The sequence below is a fragment of the Theropithecus gelada genome, chromosome 10, assembly GCF_003255815.1.
Source record: "Theropithecus gelada isolate Dixy chromosome 10, Tgel_1.0, whole genome shotgun sequence".
In the NCBI taxonomy this organism is placed as follows: Eukaryota; Metazoa; Chordata; class Mammalia; order Primates; family Cercopithecidae; genus Theropithecus; species Theropithecus gelada.
Window position 1 is genome coordinate 20,829,571 of NC_037678.1, and position 18,116 is coordinate 20,847,686.

At 53.1% G+C, this 18,116-nt stretch overlaps 1 protein-coding gene across 9 annotated transcripts in view; it reads right to left on the minus strand.

Moving 5' to 3' along the window:
- Positions 1-5,163: 5,163 nt before the first annotated feature.
- NF2 (neurofibromin 2) overlaps positions 5,164-18,116 on the minus strand; it is a 100,783-nt gene continuing 87,830 nt past the window's right edge. For 6 of the 9 annotated variants that reach the window (XM_025399499.1, XM_025399498.1, XM_025399497.1 and 3 more), the window contains one exon: positions 5,166-9,006. Coding sequence is in view for 3 of the 9 variants with exons in the window: in XM_025399491.1 (XP_025255276.1) it covers positions 8,956-9,006 (51 nt within the window). In the remaining 6 variants the exon portion in view is untranslated. Of the gene's footprint in view, positions 9,007-18,116 lie in introns of all 9 variants that reach the window. The other 3 variants (XM_025399501.1, XM_025399493.1, XM_025399495.1) reach the window with 1 other exon arrangement.

The window sequence follows — 18,116 nt, forward strand, 5'->3', positions numbered from 1 at the left end:
GTATTAATAAAAGAATAGGATACTGCACTAACCCCACAGCATGTGCGGCTCAGAATAGCAATGCGCCTTCTCAAGGCAAACAGAACTCCCCAGGTGTTAATGCAAATTCACTCCAGTTAAGATGAAAGAGGGCTGTTTCCCCCTTTGCTGGTTAATATGAAGGACTTAATAGATTCAGCCTCAGGAACTCAGGAACGCGGGCTGGGAGCGGAAGGCTGGGGGGTGAGGAGGGGGAAGGATGCAGGCATGGGCAAAGAAGGGAGGTCCCATGGGTTTCCGGGCAGAGCAACTGTCACAGCAGGCCCGGCTGACGCTGCGGCTCCTGCCGCCTCTCTCCACCCCCCGGGCTGACAGGCGCTGGGCCTGGTTGCTCAGGAGGAAAGCCCAGAGTGGCCATGCCAACCCCCGCGCTGGCGCCTGCTGCCTTTCACTTGAGCTGGGAGGCTGGCAGCACGGTGGCCCCTCCCGAATTTGTGCCAGAGGATCGTGGGGCCAAGAGAAAGGAGGGGTGTGGTGGGAGCTCTAACACAGGCCCCAGGCTGGGGTCCCTCCCAGGCACCTGGTTCCACTCCGGCTCCCGGCTGTGGCCGTAGCCGTAGCCACTCCTGCGGGATCCTGGGCCAGTCACTCCTGTTTTGGCTCCTTGGAAGGTGAAGCTGGCTTGACAGGGCCTTGGGGGACCTCGGGGGACCAGTCTGTGGAGTTGGAACCTAAGGGGGCCTCAAGTTCTGCTGGTCCAAACCTGACCTTCTATAGCTAAGGCATGGAAGCCCAGACAGTGGAAGGGACTTACTCAAGGCCACACAGCCACAGGCGGAGAGCTGCAGGGGATCAGAGCCCACAGCCAGCTGGCCTGAAGCGCAGACTGGACCCTTAAGCTGCCCTCTGCTGGGACAGACAGGGCCCCATCCTCCCAGAGTGGAGCTCCTCTCCAGCTCCAGGCTCCAGGCTAAGCTGTTCATCCCAGAGCACTTGACTTTCTCAGATATATTCCCTGGGAATTATCCTCTGCTGAAAATCCCCAGGGCCCGAGCAGGGCCCCTGCTGGGGAGGGTGGAGACACCATGCGCAGCTCGCCACAGCAGGGGTGTGCCAGGGGTCCTGGGGAGGCGCTGCCTGGCTCAGCTGGGGATAAAGGGAGACTTCAGGGAGATCCGGGGAGGGCCAGCCTGAGGCTGGGCTGTCCCTGTCGGTCCACTCCACTCGTCCAAATTTAACTCCTCTCTCTCTCTCAGGGTGAACGGCACAGCAGGTGCCTACCTGGGGCACCTCAGCAGCCTTCTTTGCTTTGTTTACCGACTTAATTCCTTCAATCAAAGGCTGCCCCTTTCTCCCTGAGCAGGCAGACGGGGAATGGCATTATTTATATTAGAAATGGGCAAGGCTCCACGGGACTTCTTCCCTACGCCTGATAAAAGAAAATCAGGTCACTACCGTGCCTCCCTGGCATCTGCAGTCGGCTTTTCACAGCCCAGGTACTCACAGGCCCAGGGAAGAGCTCGTGTGCACACTGTGGCCCACCTGGTTCTCTCCCACCCTGAGCCTCCAGTCAATTATTGACCTGAGCAGGAGTATTAATGGGACAAAATAAGAGCATCCCTCGCAGGCAGCTCCAGCCCGGAGTTATCTATCATTTCCCGGGCTTTGCAGCTGGCACTGGGCAAACATGGCCTCGGACAAACAGGGCAGCTGCAGGCTCATTAAGCTCGGGTGCAGGTGGAGGGGATGGAGGCCACAGGGGAGCCGTGAGTGGGCCTGATCCCTCTGAGCTGTGACATCCCCTGAGGCACTATGGTTCTTTTCTCTGCTTCCTCCTGCCCTCTGCCCCCAAAAGAAGTATTCAGAAAAAAAGCCACTGTGTACCGAGTATGGAGTGGTGATGCCCATCTAGGCAAGGTGCTTAGAGCTTTCTGGGCATTCATAATCTCCACAAAACCCTATAAAATTCCCATTTTACAGATGAAGAAACTGCAGTGCCCAATAGGCTGGGCAATTTACCTAGGCTCACATGGCTGGTCAGCGGCGGAGCAGGAACCCAGGTTTGTCTGTTCGGAGGCAGGGAGGGGCTCTTAGCCTCTCAGCTGTGTCCAGCTCCCCCTGCCGCTAGTGGTAGGTATTTCACCTTTCCTCAGGCCGGCTGTGTCTATTACTTGTAAGCAACCGTAACACTGCGACAGATCCACACCCCTTTTCTTAGAAACCTCAGCACATTTTGTTCCTGTTCTTCACCTTATCCTGACAACATTCCCCGGGTACCCAGAGGCCTGTCAGCTGTCTTCACAGGGGGTGGAAGGTCTGGCCCTTGTGGGGAAGGAAGAGCCAGGTGCCCTCCACCTCTGCCCTGGGCGAGTGTGGCTTATGGGAGATGCGAGGTGCCTCTGGCTGCTCTGACTGCGGAGCCCTTCAGGAGAAGTCTTGATTCCAGCTCAGAGGCAAAATGCCAGGTGCTATTCTGGGGCCACCACCTTGGTGAGAAATGACCATCAAGTGGAAACCAGGAGAGGACACGGCCCCAGCTCAAGTCCTTGCTGGGCAGATTAATGGCCCCTGTAATTTTCCCCAGGTGCTCCTGCCACGGCGCAGAGGTCCAGAGCCATCTCTCTGGAAGCGAGCTGTGGTCTCCCTACCGGAGCTGGGCTGCGGCTGCAGGATCCTGCCGTAATGCAGTAACGACAGGCTGCCAGGGAGCCCCGCACGGCCCGGCCGGGGAGGGGGAGAGGAGCCCTTGGCCTCTCTCTGCCGGAGATGAGGCTGCCTGGGCTGTCTGAAAGGGAGACGGAGAACATGCGGGTGCCCGACTTTCTCTTCCCCAGACGGCTAAGAAATTGGATTAGATACAGTCACAGCAGTCTTCTCGCCAATACCTTTCCCCCCAGAGTTTTGCTGCCAACTCTTCATTATATGTGGGTGGCTCCTTATCCTCTCTGCCACATGAAGGCTTCTGGGGTAGGCAGCCCTGGGGAACAGCTGCCAGGTACTCCCCACTCAGACGAAGACCAAAGGCAAAGAATGAAGTGCTAGCAGGGAGGCCAGAATGAGCCACTTGGGGCTCCAGTGGGACTGGCAGCAAATGCCACAGTGAAGCACTGAGGTCTGGCCCCCTGCTTTGCATTTACAGCAGGGTCACCACAGACTAGAAAAAACAGCAAAGAATTCAACTGATCTCGATACCAAAATACCATTAGAATCAGTCATTGGAACTCTGGTGTTAGTAATTCTAACTACTTAATGGGGACCTCTGATCTCAGTGAGGTCACATTTACTATTTTGGTGGGGGGTGAGTCGGGTTGTCTTTAATGTGAAGGTTAGGTGAAAATATTGCCTGAATGGCTTTAAATGACCAATATTTTCAAAGTGCTTTCTTTGGCTTAGACTACATAGGAAATCAAACTGCTTCCAATTACTAAAAATAACAATCTACATTTGAGAAATGAGTTTATATTATTCATCTAATAAAAAGTCTAGGCTGGGCGTGGTGTCTCATGCCTGTAATCCCAGCACTTTGGGAGGCTGAGGCGGGCGGATCATAGGGTCAGGAGATCGAGACCATCCTGGCTAATACAGTGAAACCTCGTTTCTACTAAAAATACAAAAAAATTAGCCGGGCATGGTGGTGGGTGCCTGTAGTCCCAGCTACTCGGGAGGCTGAAGAAGGAGAATGGCGTGAAGCCGGGAAGTGGAGCTTGCAGTGAGCAGAGATCGCACCACTGCACTCCAGCCTGGGCAACAGAGTGAGATGCCATCTCAAGAAAAAAAAAAAAAAGTCTAATTAGTTACCTTTTTTTTTTTTTTGAGACAGTCTCGCTACGTTACACAGGCTGGAGTGCAGTGGCATGATCTTGGCTCACTACAGCCTCACACTCCCAGGTTCAAGTGATCCTCCTACCTCAGCCTCCCAAAAAGCTGGGCCTATAGGTGCAGCTACCACACCTGGCTAATTTTTAAATTTTTTGTAGACATGGGGTCTCTCTATGTGGCCCAGGTTGACCAATTCTATATATTCAAAGCTAACAACAAATTGTTAAAACTTTTCATATTCTTGCCGGGCATGGTGGCTCACGCCTGTAATCCCAGCACTTTGGGAGGCCGAGGCGGCCAGATTGCTTGAGGTCAGGAGTTTGAGACTAGCTGGCCAACATGGTAAAACTCCGTCTCTACTAAAAATACAAAAAAATTAGCTGGGTGTGGTGGCAGGTGCCTGTAATCTCAGCTACTTGGGAGGCTGAGGCAGGAGAATCACTTGAACTGGGGAGGCAGAGGTTGTAGTGACCTGAGATCAGGCCACTACACTCCAGCCTGGGTGATGCAGTGAGACTCTGTCTCAAAAAAAAAACCAAAACAAACAAACAAAAAACTTTTTCATATTCTTTAGTTTATCCACTTCAAACATCCTTCTAAAAAAACACAGTTATGCATAACTGCAACATTTTGGGAAGATCTCGTGTATTCCGATAGGCTGTTTTCCTCACTGGCTTGTGCAATGAAAACCTGAAGTATGTCCTGACAAGTGTGTCGAGTGGGTCCCTTAGAAGTCCTGGCAGCCACACTGTGCTGTCTGAATCTCCGACTGGGGCTGCAGTGCTTTGGGACAGTTATCCTATAGAAGTTTTGGTCTTAATAAAGGACTTTTGTTGCTTAAGAAAACAGAAGCAAAACCAAAACCATAAGCTCTGCAGCGGTGCTTTCCAACTTCAAGTGCAAATGTCGCATAGCCCTGACAGTGGCTGTGCCTCATTTACTCTGCAGACAGCGCCTGGGCCCCAGGGGCTCTGCGTGCACCCCCAGAGCCCGGAATGCCGAAAGCAGAAATGTCTGCAAGGATCACCCAGTCCAGCTCCCGTTTTCTGGTCTGAAATCACAGATGGGCAGGGACCACAGAGAGGAAATGGAGGTGCTGGGACGCCATGCAGGGCCCTTGCCGCCACCCCAAGTGCTCCCAGGAAGAGTGAGGGAGTTCTCCAGCAAAGGTGTCAATAGGGGTGTTGTGGAAGGAGGTGATTCTTTTGCCACCAAAGACAAGGGGCCAGAGGTGAAGGCCCGAGCAGTCAGGGACAGCAGCGGGCTCGTTTCTCCACAAAACCACAAGACGGCCCCACCACCCAGCCACATTCTTGACGCCTCAATGGCCTGAGCAACAGGCAAACTGAGGAAGCCCAAGGCAAGTATTTTCCAGCTTAGAATTTTTATTAAAACAATCATTTAAATTACAATAGTTCCCCAGAATAGAAAATAGCCTTCCATGGTCTGGCCCTGACAGGAGGCAGGACTCGGGCCCTACAGGAAGAAGTGACGTCTGACATCTTTGAAAATGGATGGCGCTTCCCTGAAAGCCCTGGAGGGGCTGGCTTGGGCCCAGGGTCACTGGGCCAGGCTGTCTCCCTGCCAAGGCTGCTCCCTCCAGGGGCGGCGAGGCCCCACCCTGTCAGTGAGGAACACTTAGACACTGCAGCTGGTTGTCAGTCTCTGGGCTCTTGAAAAAAAAAAAGAGAGGGAAAGAGAGAAACCTGTCCCTAAAATTACAAGACACAGCCACTCAACAAGTGTTATGTAATGCCACAGGGTGCTGTCTAGCAGGGCCTGGCAGGTACATGAATAACAGGGTGGACAACACAGGTCGGGGGGACTGCTGTGGCTGAGGTGGGGCCTCAATCAGGATGAATGAAGCCGTCTGTGCCGCACAGCTGTACACGGCTACCAGCCAACAGGGCAGCTTCATGGACATCATGAGCTGGGCAGTGACCTCATGAATGATCCCAGTGCCGTGGGGCTTCTGCCTAGGCAGAAGCGCTCATAATGAAATTACTGTGGCCAGGACGCTGCTCTGTGGGCTTGAGACTTCCTTACTTGACAAGCTCCCAGGCCCTAAAACGTTTGCTTAAAAAGGACGCAGTCTGGCCGAGTGCGGTGGCTCAGGCCTATAATCCTAGCACTTTGGGAGGCCGAGGCGGGCGGATCACCTGAGGTTGGGAGTTTGAGACCAGCCTGACCAACATGGAGAAATCCCATCTCTACGAAAAATACAAAATTTGCCAGACGTGGAGGTGCGTACCTGTAATCCCAGCTACTCGGGAGGCTGAGGCAGGAGAATCACTTGAATCTGGGAGGTGGAGGTTGTGGTGAGCTAAGATCGTGCCATTGCACTCCAGCCAGGGCAACAAGAGCAAAAACTCTGTCTCAAAAAAAAAAAAAAAAAGATGCAGTCATCCCAGCCACAGGAACCAGTCTCTGAAAACAAGGCATCTCTTTCATTCTTTCTCCTGCTGCCGGGGCTTGGGACGCTCCTGAGGCCCATCCTCCTCTCCACCTTCTCCATCTGTGGGGAGGCACCTCGGATTCCTGCCTCAAGAAGGGGGAAGTGCTCCTGGCTGAGCAAGGTCCTACAGTCCCCAGCCTGCTCCCTGGAGCCCCAGGTGCTTCTGCCACAGCTCAAACACCAGCCAGCTCCCTTGAGGCCGCATGGCTTGGCACTTCCCAGACTTCAGAAGTACACACGGCAGTTAAAGAAGGAAACAAAGCCCAACAGTGTTTTTATAAACCACCATATGCTCCCACCTGTAGCCATTGTTAAAGAACAAATTTACAGGTCAGGAGGAAAGTAACTCCCGGTGGAAATTCAGGGATGGGCTTCAAGACTGAGAAGAGGCCAGGCATGGTGGCTCACGCCTATAATCTCAGAACTTTGGGAAGCCGGGGCGGGCGGATCACCTGAGGTCAGGAATTCCAGACCAGTCTGGCTAACATGGCGAAACCCCGTCTCTACTAAAAATACAAAAATTAGACAGGTGTGGTGGCACACACCTGTAATGCCAGCTACTCGTGAGGCTGAGGCAGGAGAATCTCTTGTACCTGGGAGACGGAGGTTGCAGTGAGCTGAGACTGCGCCACTGCACTCCAGCCTGGGCGACAGAGAAAGACTCCATCTCAAAAAAAAAAAACAGAAACGGAAAAAAAAAACAAAAAACTGAGGAGACAGAGCCAGACCTCACTTTACAAACGCCTGAAGCTTCTGCTCCTAGCTGGGCCAGACTAGGAGAAGCCACAGGGCCACAACATCCACACTTGCGCTCTAGGTCTGCAGTCCCACCCTGCAGACCCTAAGTGGCTGTGCGGCACCCAGGGCTGGTTTCCTTGGGGCAAGGTGGCCCAAGCAGGTGCTGAGCAGCCCGACCCCGTTAGGTCAGCCTGATAGTGGGAAGAAGACAGGATCTCTGTGAGCCGCTCAGTTTCTCAAAACCAGACGGAATTGCCAGAGACCACCTCTGCTCTCCAAAAATCTCAAGGCCCCCATAGCCTCCAGTTACTAAGCATCTTTTATCTGATTAAGACAAATCACCTGCTTTGCATAACAGCCAAACTGGAAGGATCTCAAGGGCCCTGGATGGCCACAGCAACATCAGTCATGGAGAAATGAAAGGACAAGAAGGGGCAGGGTGTGGTGGCTCACGCCTGTAAGCCCAGGTTTGAGTTTTGAGACCAGCCTAGCTAACATGGCAAAACCCCGTCTCTACTAACAATACAAAACATTAGCCAAGTGTGGTGGTGCATGCCTGTAGTCCCAGCTACTTGGGAGGCTGAGGCAGGAGAATTGCTTGAACTCAGGAGGTGGAGGTTGCAGTGAGCCGAGATTACGCCACCACACTCCAACCTGGGTGATGGAGCGAGACTCCATCTCAGAAAAAAAGAAAGAAAGAAAGGGCAAGAAGGTGGCCCCAGCCCAGGGAGTGAGCCGTGGGGTGGTTCTGTGGCCCTCTGCTGCCTGGCATGGAGGTGGGTCCTGTGACAGCCTAGGTGAGTGCCACCTGTGGGTGGATACCTGCATCAGGCCTGTGCTGGGAGGAGCACAAATGGCCCTTGCTGGCCCCCAAGGAATAGAAAATTCAGGGTCCGAAGAGGGACAAGGGCAACAACAAAGTGAGGCCTGGGTACAACAGTGGGTTGGGAAGTGGCCTGTGGCCACTGGCACGTGGCCAGGAGGGAAGGTGAAGCAGAGGGGCCGTGCAGACTGGGCCGGTGGAGCTCGGAGTCTGGGTCAGCGAGAAGCAGCACCTGCAGAGCCACAGGGCTTATGGATCCCTGGTCATAGCCGGGTTACGGGTGCTGACTACAGTATGACCAGGGAGTGCCCCAGCCCCACACAGGCAGGGGTGTCTATGGGCTTTGGGCAATGGGGAAGACGTGAGTGGCTCCTGCCTGCCTCTCGGACCCTGGTCTAGTGTGGCCGGAGGGGGACAGAGAGTGCCCTGTACCATCAGCTCCCGCACGGCACTACCCAGCCCCTCGGCTGGCAGTCAGCCTGCATCACAGCTTCTGCCTAAAGTCTCTCCCTAGCCACAGCTGCCCTGCCTATTCCCCACCAGCTGCCAGCCAGAGCGCCGCCTCGGGGTGCCTGGCGGGGACCCAGCCCTTGCTCATCACGAGCTCTGGGCGGGCTCCCTAAAGATGAGAAGCCGGCAGGCGTGCTGGGCCTGGGATCCGCTGGGCTGGGCTGCTTCGCTGCATGACAGTTCCTCACCCATGGGGGAATGAATGTTCCGGAACCCTGGGCAGGGTGGGGATGCTGGCACTGGCCTCTCAGGGCTTCAGTATCTCACTCCCCACAATGACTTCCCAGGCTGGGCAGTGGAGGTCAGCTCTGGAGTGCAAGACACACACACACCAGGGTGCCTTGGACGAAGGGAGTCAGGAATCCCACATTAGACAAAGGAAGACAAATACTTCTTAAAACAAAGACTCAGGTCAGAGAACTAGAATCCCATGAGAGAAATCTCTACAGGGTCATAGTTCAAGGCAATTGCACATAAGAGGGGCTGGGCTCTTCACTCAGCTGGGGAAAGTTCTGGAGCTCCCACGGAAACCCCCAGCCAGCTCCCTATGGATGGCTCTCTTGGTATCTGGTCCATCCCGCGGTCCCAGGAGCAGGAGAAGTGGCAGGTCCTGGGGTGGGTGGGTCACCTGCTAGAGCTCTTCAAAGAAGGCCACTCGAGACTTGGCGCTCTGCAAGGTGAGCTGTAAGAAAGCAGAGAAGAATTTGAGAGGGCACGAGACCTCTGCTCTGTCACACAGGGTCCTGTCCTGCCACTTGGACTCACCTCAAAGGTGGTTGGGAGCAAAAGGGAAGCCTGTTCAAATAGATGCTCAAGAAGTTGGTGGTCAGTCCCAAATAAGCGGCCAGATTTGCCCAATAATTCAAATTAGGAGGTGACAAATAAGGACGTGCAAAGGGAAGGCTGGTGGGCAGAGGCACACCATCAGGAAAAAGCCGTCAGCATTGCCTCTTGACAGAGGACCGGAGATCCCTGGCTATTTTAATAGATTCTCACATTCCCATCTACCAAGGTCCCTGAGCCACCTCTGTGGTGTGCTGTCTGCGGGGCTTGGCAGGGTGAGCATCTTAGTCCTCATGCCCTGGCAACATGGCTGCGGTAAGGTGACGTGGCCTCAGGCAAGGCAGGCCTGTGGCAGATGAGGAAGAGTTTACCCATTCTACTCCTGGTTTCCCAGGTGGTCCCGAAGCAAACTTACGCATGACCTGGCAGCTGAGAAGGGGTTTCTCTCCACGAGCTGGAGGCAACGCTTTCTCAGTGTGGCTGGTGTAGGCAGGGAAGAATGGTGCACGTGGGCGGCATTCTGCCCAGCAAATGTAAAGGACAGTCAGGGAGATGTGGAAGGGGATGGGGTGGATCAGGGACTGAGCTCTTGGCATGGTGAAGTTTGCAACCTCCTAAGCCCCTGACTCTGGGCCACTTCCCAGCATCTCCCTGGACAGAAGCATCTGGAGCCAGCACTCTCCCTATTCCCTGCTCTCTGCTGACTCCTGAAATCAATGCCTTGGATGTGACTGTGTTCCATTTCCAGCTCCGGGACTTCCCACAGGAGTGCAGGGGTGGAGGGCAGGGAGTCCGTACCATTCATCTTCATATCCCCCAAATATCTGGCTTAGTGCTGTGTGCCGATCAGGAGTTCAAACAATGTTTGTTAAGAGACCAGGACATGGGCTATGACGAAAACTAAACTGAGGTGCGCAGGAGAGGCAAGAGCTCCACACGGGGCTGAGAAGGTCTGAGAGCTCACTCTCTGCCATCACCAGCTCACTGTGGACACCCTTGACCTCTCTGAGCCTCCTTTCTCTGGAGGTTGCCATGGGGCAGGCAAGATGGTCTGGCTCATTCTCTCGACCCCTCGAGTCTGCATGTGAAGAGTCCTCAGTACTATCGGCGGCTCCATAAAGGGCAAGGGAGGGAAATTCCAAACCGACCACTTCACCATCAGAAGACAGCACTAGTGTGCTCAGAATGAGACAGCTTGAGAGCGACTCTTTAAATCCTGCCAAATCTTTTGGCCTTGAAGTTCCCGACTAACAAGCGGAATGTGGGGAGGCAGCTCAGCTGCTTTCTTCAGCGGAACCAATTTCAGAGTCCTTTGGAAAGCCTGGTTCTGATGGGAATGGAGAGCCCTTTTTTGCCTAAATGGAACTCCCTCTAGAAGGGAGCTGCGTCAGGATGGGCTTCTCCCTAAATGTAATCGGGAGGAGAAGGGCCAGGAGTTATGTGCCCTGTGATAATGGGAATCAGAATGGTCACTGGGGAAAAAAGGAGGAAGAGCTTTAGCTGCCAGATAACTACTGGGGCAAAAATGGGAGAGGGTTTAAATGAAAGCATGTGAGCCCAGTGTCTCCGCTCAGGTTTCTGAAAAGAACAGCCACTTTGAGTCAGACACAGGCACAGTCAGCTGCCTGGGCCACTGACCAGCTGTGTGGCCCTGGGCAGGTCATTTGCTCCCCTCTGGCCTCAGTTCCTCACTGTGAATCGGGCATGATGGCAGCCCCTTCCTCATGGGGTGACAGGCAGAGGAATTGGGAACCGTGTGTGATGCGCTCAGCACTGCGCCTGGCGCATGGTGGTAATTCGACAGCTGTTATTGCTAATAGCAGCATCACGCTTCTCCCCTCCCCAGCCCTGGCTCCTCTCCTTCCAGCGGGGAGCAGGATGCTCGTTAAGAAGGGGTGCAGGCAACAGCAAGGTCATGTATGGCACTGGCCTCCACGCCTACCAGGCGGGCCAAGTGATGCCCCATGAAGCCTGGCCACTTCCCCAGGCAGGGAGCCCAGGTTGTGGGGGACTTGAGAGGCTCCTGCCCATTTGTGCAATGTTGGCTCCAAGAATTCCTGGATCCTCCACCAGAGGAGCATGCTGGCTGTCCCCTCGAGGTGCCAGGGGAGGGTTCTGGCAGTGCCAGCAGCACCAGATTCCAGTGACTCAAGCATGTGCTTATTAGGATGCAGCGTGCTCTCGGGTGGGCGGGCTGCTTCCTGAGCCCCACCCCAGCTGCACTGCAGCACCTCAGCCCCACCTCTTATTTTGCAAGAGCAGGAGCCTCGCCTCAGCCACAAGTAAAGGTAGAGAGGGACATCAGTCTGCGCACACAGAAGTAGGAAGGCACCACAGCCACTGGGCAGGACAGAGAGCCGCAGTCTTCCAGAAGGCACTGAGGTGGTCAGAGGGAAAGGCAGACCCACCAGCTGGAGGCAGCCATGACCTGGCTGCACTGGTCAGCAAGGGCTGCTGCCCGAGGGCCCTGGGAGCCTTTGGCCACTGCTGCTTGCTCCTCAGACAGACCTGGCTGCTGCCACCCCACCCTTTACCCTCACTGTGCAGTTACTATGGGTTTCAGTCCCCACAGGAACCCCGGAGTCAGAATTTACTGCACAGTGCTCCTCCCTCCTGCTGGAGTGGCCCTCCCAGCCACCCCCATGGCTCTGCTTCTGCCTCAGCAGTATCCTTTATCTCAGACACCAGGATGCCCTCCTCCAAGCAGGTAAGGAAGGCAGGCAGTGAGACGAGGAGAGCCCTTGGCTTTCTTTCCTGCAGGTAGAGGCTCAGGGGAGCCATTTGCCCTCAGGCAGGAGTTTTTCTACAGAGAGCTTGGGAAGCCTCCCTGCCGGGCACACAAACAGCTCTGCCACCTGCACGCCCTGCCTGGGCACTGTCTCGCCCCTCCAGTGGGCAGGCTCCTCACCTGTGGATCTTTCACCATCTGCTGCTTCTAGAAAGCTCACTGGCTGTCACATTTACAGTACACCCACAGGCAGGAAGTATTCATAAAGGAAAAGGCAAAAGCTCAGAAGAAATGGCAAAAAGCTAGCCCTTCGTAAAATAAACTCTGCCTCCGAGTCTTCTTTTTAAACACATGAAAACCAGCGAACAAGTTTCCTGGTTCCCCTGCGATGCTCTCATACCCTAAGGTGTGCGGGCCCACCAGTGTTAGGTACATCTTCCTACTCAGCAACCAGCCTGGGTCCCTCTACACTGCCCAGCAACAGCTGCTTGCTAGAGCCAGAAGAGGCCTCCCACGAAGGCCTTCACCTTGCCCTATGTTGCACTGTGAGTTGAGCACTGAAGCCACTCTGATGAGTCCCATCCCCACCCTGAATTCCAAACAAAAATGCCCATGCTCCCTTTGGCAGTCCAGCAACAGCCCACCCCTCGCCCATCCTTGCCTGCCTGGAGAGTGGAGTCCCCCACGAGGGCGGGGAATTCCTCGCATGCACAATGAGTATCTTGAAGGTTATCCAGAGAGAAGAGGTCTCCAGATTTCAGCAAGTAACAAAGCAGAAGCACCTCAGGGTGTACAACCAGGGTCTCCAAGACAGTGGCTGCACCAGTCTGGGACCTGCCAAGTCTGGTCAACTGCCTTTGAATCCTTCTGAAGACAAGTGGGCCAAGCTCTGGTGAATGTGACCAGTGATATCTGCCATGCACTGTCCTTCAGAACTCTCACTGAATCTAGACGAGGTCCAACCATGGGAGTCCCGCAGCAGGGCCCTGCTCCCTGGGCAGGCTATAAACCCAAGGGCCCTGCTCAGAATCTCCAACCCAAAGCACTCCTGCCAGTTCCCTGAAGATGCCTACAAGAACATGAAGCCTCCGCACCAGGCATGGGCTGACCCGCTGCTCTCCTCCAGCTGTCTCTTCACATCTGATTAGAATTAGCCGTGTGAATAACACAGGAGGAATTAAGTTCTCTCTAGACTGAACCGGCTGCTCAAGTCTGTCACTAATCCAATTCCATTCTGAGGAGACGAACTTCCTTTTCTTTCTCTGGGGCGGATCTCTGAGGCTTTATTGCTATCTGACTGTTCATCTTCACATCCCCACTCTGATCCACTTGTTGGCGCCTAGCTTTTCCTTCCTGCCCAACATCGAGACTCAGCCCCTCAGCCCCGGCAGAGTCCCTTTCCCCCTGCCCACTTGTCCATAAAACTGCCAGCTGTTTGTGACAGCCAGCAGGCTGTGAGAGGGCAGGGGAGAACTTAGGAGAGTTCCACTCTGGCAGAGCTGGGCCTCCTTACACTCCCCAAATTGTGTGTGGTGTGACAAAAACAGGCACATTCACCCGCTCTAAACAAGTTCAGATTCAGGAGACACATCTGTCTACTTAAAAAGACAGAGGAGGCTGGCTAAAAGAACCTGGTACCCGGCCGGCACTCTCTAACCCAGGCATGCAATCTGCATCTTCAACTGTTCCTCCTCACTGCTACCTGAGGATTTTGGGTGGCCCATTAAGGTACTCCTGAGAAATGGCCCCAGGGTCTGGAGAAAGCAAGCCTGGAAGGCACCTGGGACAAACATTCCCCTGCTGCCCTGCCAGCAGCGGAAGACTTCCAGCTACAAAGCCTCCGCCAGCATCATTCCTGAGAGTGCCCCCTGCTGGAAAACCACAGTACGAGGCGCACAGCCAACTCTCCTTCCAGCTCTCCTCTAAAAGTCCTTTTGGGGGATCGTTTCCCAAAGTGATGGGAGGGTAACTAAATGTATTCCGGCACGGAGCCTGCAGCAGCAAGCCTGCTTGATTAAGAATGAATTACACTTTCATCAGCACAGAGAGAAAATTGATTCACAAGGCTGCATTGTGATCATCTTGTTCCTAAAGCAAGGGAAAGTGGGGGGAGACACAGAGCCACTTCGGCTATCAGTGGTGAGAGAAAGGAAGCTGTACAATTAAGCTGGGGAACAAAACTAATCAGAGCACCAGGATTCCTTCAGCTCGTCTCTGGGGGCCTTGCCTCAATCCACTCATCCCAAGGGAGGAGAAAAGAAGGCAGGAGGGGACCATCTCATTCATTTTAAACAATAAGACTCACAGCGCTGAACCCATTTTAGATACTAACCTAATAACTCCAGGTGCTGGGTCTCTGCTTGTCCCATAAAAATGCAGTGCAATTGAAATGTGAGCCCTAAAATCATGTTATACTTCCTCTCCACTACTACATATTGAAAACGAAGGAGCGGGGGAGGGTGTAGACACAAAAGGACGTGCAGATCCTCTGGCACGCGGATCCATGGGGAGAAAGCAGAGTCGGAGCAGAAAGGTGACAGCTGAATCCAGTAGCAGCAAATTCCAAAAGAATCTTTGGTTTGGGGTGTGGGAAACCTTCCCCCTTCCAAATGAGCCAAGAGGAAGGGCCAGTGAAGGGGGATGGCTGTACTAAGTGGCCAGATCAAGATTTTCTTTTTCTTTTTCTTTTTTTTGAGACGGAGTCTCACTCTGTTGCCAGGCTGGACTGCAGTGGCACGATCTCGGCTCACTGCAACCTCTGCCTCCCAGGTTCAAGCAATTCTCCTGTCTCAGCCTCCTGAGTAGCTGGGACTACAGGCACGTGCCACCATGCCCAGCTAATTTTTGTATTTTTAGTAGAAACGGGGTTTCACCATGTTGGCCAGGATGGTCTTGATCTCTTGACCTCGTGATCCGCCCGCCTCGGCCTCCCAAAGTGCTGGGATTACAGGCATGAGCCACCACATCCCAGATCAAGCCTTTCTGCAGTCTTGCTAGGGACAGTTTGCACCCAAATGCCATCTAGTGATGTGCACAGTGGGAGTACTATCCATACACTTATCCTACACAGAGGTGGAATGAAAGGCCAAGTCCACCCCAATGAACAAATCCAATGTGGTATGACTTTATCTGCTCTCAAGAGAAATCTGCCACTGAATACCCAAGGGGCCTTTTTTGTGCATTAATCCCTGAGGGACCCAAAGCAGCAGAAGCTGCCTGGAAACCTGTCTGCCTGCTTTGCAGGCTGCCCTGTGGCGCCGGTGGGGCCCTCCACTGCTCCTCCGTTCCTTCTCCCGACAAATGGCCTAATGGGCCTGATTCACCTTACTGGGCAGGTGGCGGCTATCTACTGAGTGATCTGAGTAAGAGCCTTAGGAAAAAGGTCCAGATAGACTGATGTCATTTTTAAATTGCCAACATCAAAAGAGAAATCACGGCAAGGATCATGAGAACAGAACGGCAAGGATCATGAGAACAGAACCTCGGGCTCGAAGAATGAGTTTGCATCCGGCTCTTCCCTCCCACTGTTGCAGCAACAAATCCGGTGCGGAGGAGAGCTGCACTGAAACATATCTTCAGTGCCCAGGGGCCAAACGGGATGTTTTACTGCATCAAATAAGGCCTGGTAATATCCTCAGGCACTTCCAAATGGTCGTAAAATACCTAGGCAGGCAAGGCAGGTTTGTAGGCTCTTCAACACCTCCCAAAGAATAACTGCTTGACCAGGTAAAGTCTCTTAACCAAAAAGAGGATTGGCTTGTAGACTTTTGGACAAGAGGCTGATAGTTCTTCTATCTAGAGCTACCAGAAACAAGCAAGAAAACTAAGCTCTCAACAGTTACGAGAAACCAGGAACTCAGTGTGTGAGAGTGGTAGGAGTGGCCTTCAGGGATGAGCTCAAGGTGTCCCAGCCGGGAGGAGCACTAAGAACAGCCCACAGTTCCTAAAGCCTTCCCTGGGCTTCCACAGAGCCAGGAAGTGGAGAGGAAGAATTCGGATGGCCTCTGCAATTTCTTCGCAGTGTGCTACGCCCACATCTGGTGCTGCTACTGCTCCCTGTTAATGCTTGCTACCCACCCCACTCCCCACTCCTTTTTCTTTCCTTCCCCCTCTCACCCCTGCCTTGCTCCAGCAACAAGAAAGGAAAGGTTCGGGGCTGGCGAGCCAGTATGCTACCTTTTATGTCAAGGCCAAGGATGCTCTACCCATACAACACCCAGTTCCTAGAGCAAGCAGAGCCATTCGGCCCACTGGGGTCATAAGGAGGGTTGGCTATATTAACTACCTATTAAACTTAAGTAATTTAGCAGCCATCTTCAGGGCTGGCAGTGCAGACCAGAGGTCGCCAGGGAGGCTCTAGCCACTTGTTTTAATTGTGGGAGACGCCTTTCCCGCATATGCAATCTCTCTCTGTGATTTATCACTTCCCCGGGTGTTTTTTTAACTGTTCACTTCACCGGCTCTGCAACTCCAAGGGGAGTCCGCACAAATTGAAGATGACATTGGACTTTTATGTCTTCCTGATCCAAGAGAAGCTGCTGGCGCTTGAGATAAATGTCAAGGCTCCTCTTCTTCCTGTTCCTCCATCAGTGGAAACCACAGCTGGACCTTGACGGTTCAAACCATTTACTAATGAAATAAGCTTTCTAAGCTCTACCACCCCCATGATTTCTCATCCATCAATTTCCTTGGAAATCCTGTGCTCCCTGGGAGACCACAGGCACAAAAGTGATGACTTTGTTTGCTGGCACTCAGACCAGCTCAGGATCGGGAGACTGAAACCCCTCTTTTGAGAAAGGATGAAAGAAAGACCCTGAATGTATATATTCCAAGACTGCATTTTACCTTCAAGGTGTGGTGGTACAGTTATGCCACACCAAGCCACCACTCCCATCATCAGCACTGTGGCTCTGAAGGCACAAAAGTCAGGCTCAAGGCACCCTGTGTCCCCCAACCCCAGCCTGACTGCCAGACTCATTCCCCTCACTTGGAAGGCTCAGATGCCAGGACACGTGTCGCTCCCGCTGAGAATGAAACAATTCCAGGTTCCCTAGGGTGGCTTCTGATCGCTAGCACTGCTCTGACTCAGATGCAAATGCCAAACTAGTTGTACTGATCATCAATTGGGAAAAATGGAAATATAGGAAGTTTAGATTAGCAAGAGGAGAAAAATATATCCTTGCAAACCCAAGTCAAATATTACAAGGAACCAGTGAAGTTAATTATGGCTATTTATTTATTTATTTATTTTTGAGACAGAGTCTTGCTCTTGTTGCCCAGGCTGGAGTGCAATGGCATGATCTTGGCTCACCACAACCTCCACCTCCCAGGTTCAAGCGATTCTCCTGCCTCCGCCTCCCAAGTAGCTGGGTTTACAGGCATGCGCCACCACACCCGGCAAATTTTGTATTTTGGGTAGAGATGGGGTTTCTCCATGTTGGTCAGGATGGTCTCGAACTCCCAACCTCAGGTGATTCACCTGCCTCGGCCTCCCAAAGTGCTGGGATTATAGGTGTGAGCCACTGTGCCTGGCCAATTATGGCTTTTTAAAAGTTTTTACTTCCAGCCACGTAGCAATTAATACAATGAATGAATATGCCCAGCACAAGCTGTGTACCTAGATTTGGCGGTGTGGCCCACATGCTGTCCTTCGCCCTTTGCTGCAGGATCACAAGCAGATTTTCCCTTTTCAGAGTTTTAACCCCTTACTGAGCTCTGACTGTGCACTGAGTGTTTCATGCACATTCTCTCATTTATCCCTCACAACAGTCTTTTGCCTGGGGGCAAAGACTATTTTTATTCACCTTTTGAAGGTGAGGACACTGTGCCTTGAGAGAGTAAGAATTCATCCTTTTTTATGGCTGCATGTATACATATGTAACAAGCCTGCACGTTGTGCACATGTACCCTAGAACTTAAAGTATAATTAAAAAAAAAAGAGAGAGAGAGAGAGAGAGCGAGCATAAGAATTATAGAAGGCCGGGCACAGTGGCTCACGCCTGTAATCCCAGCACTTTGGGAGGCTGAGGCGGGCGGATCACAAGGTCAGGAGATCGAGACCATGGTGAAACTCCGTCTCTACTAAAAATAGAAAAAATTAGCCGGGCGCAGGGGCGGGCGCCTGTAGTCCCAGCTACTCGGGAGGCTGAGGCAGGAGAATGGCCTGAACCCGGGAGGCGGAGCTTGCAGTGAGCCGAGATTGTGCCACTGCACTCCAGCCTGGGCGACAGAGTAAGACTCCGTCTCAAAAAAAAAAAAAAAAAAAAAAAAAAAAAAAAAAA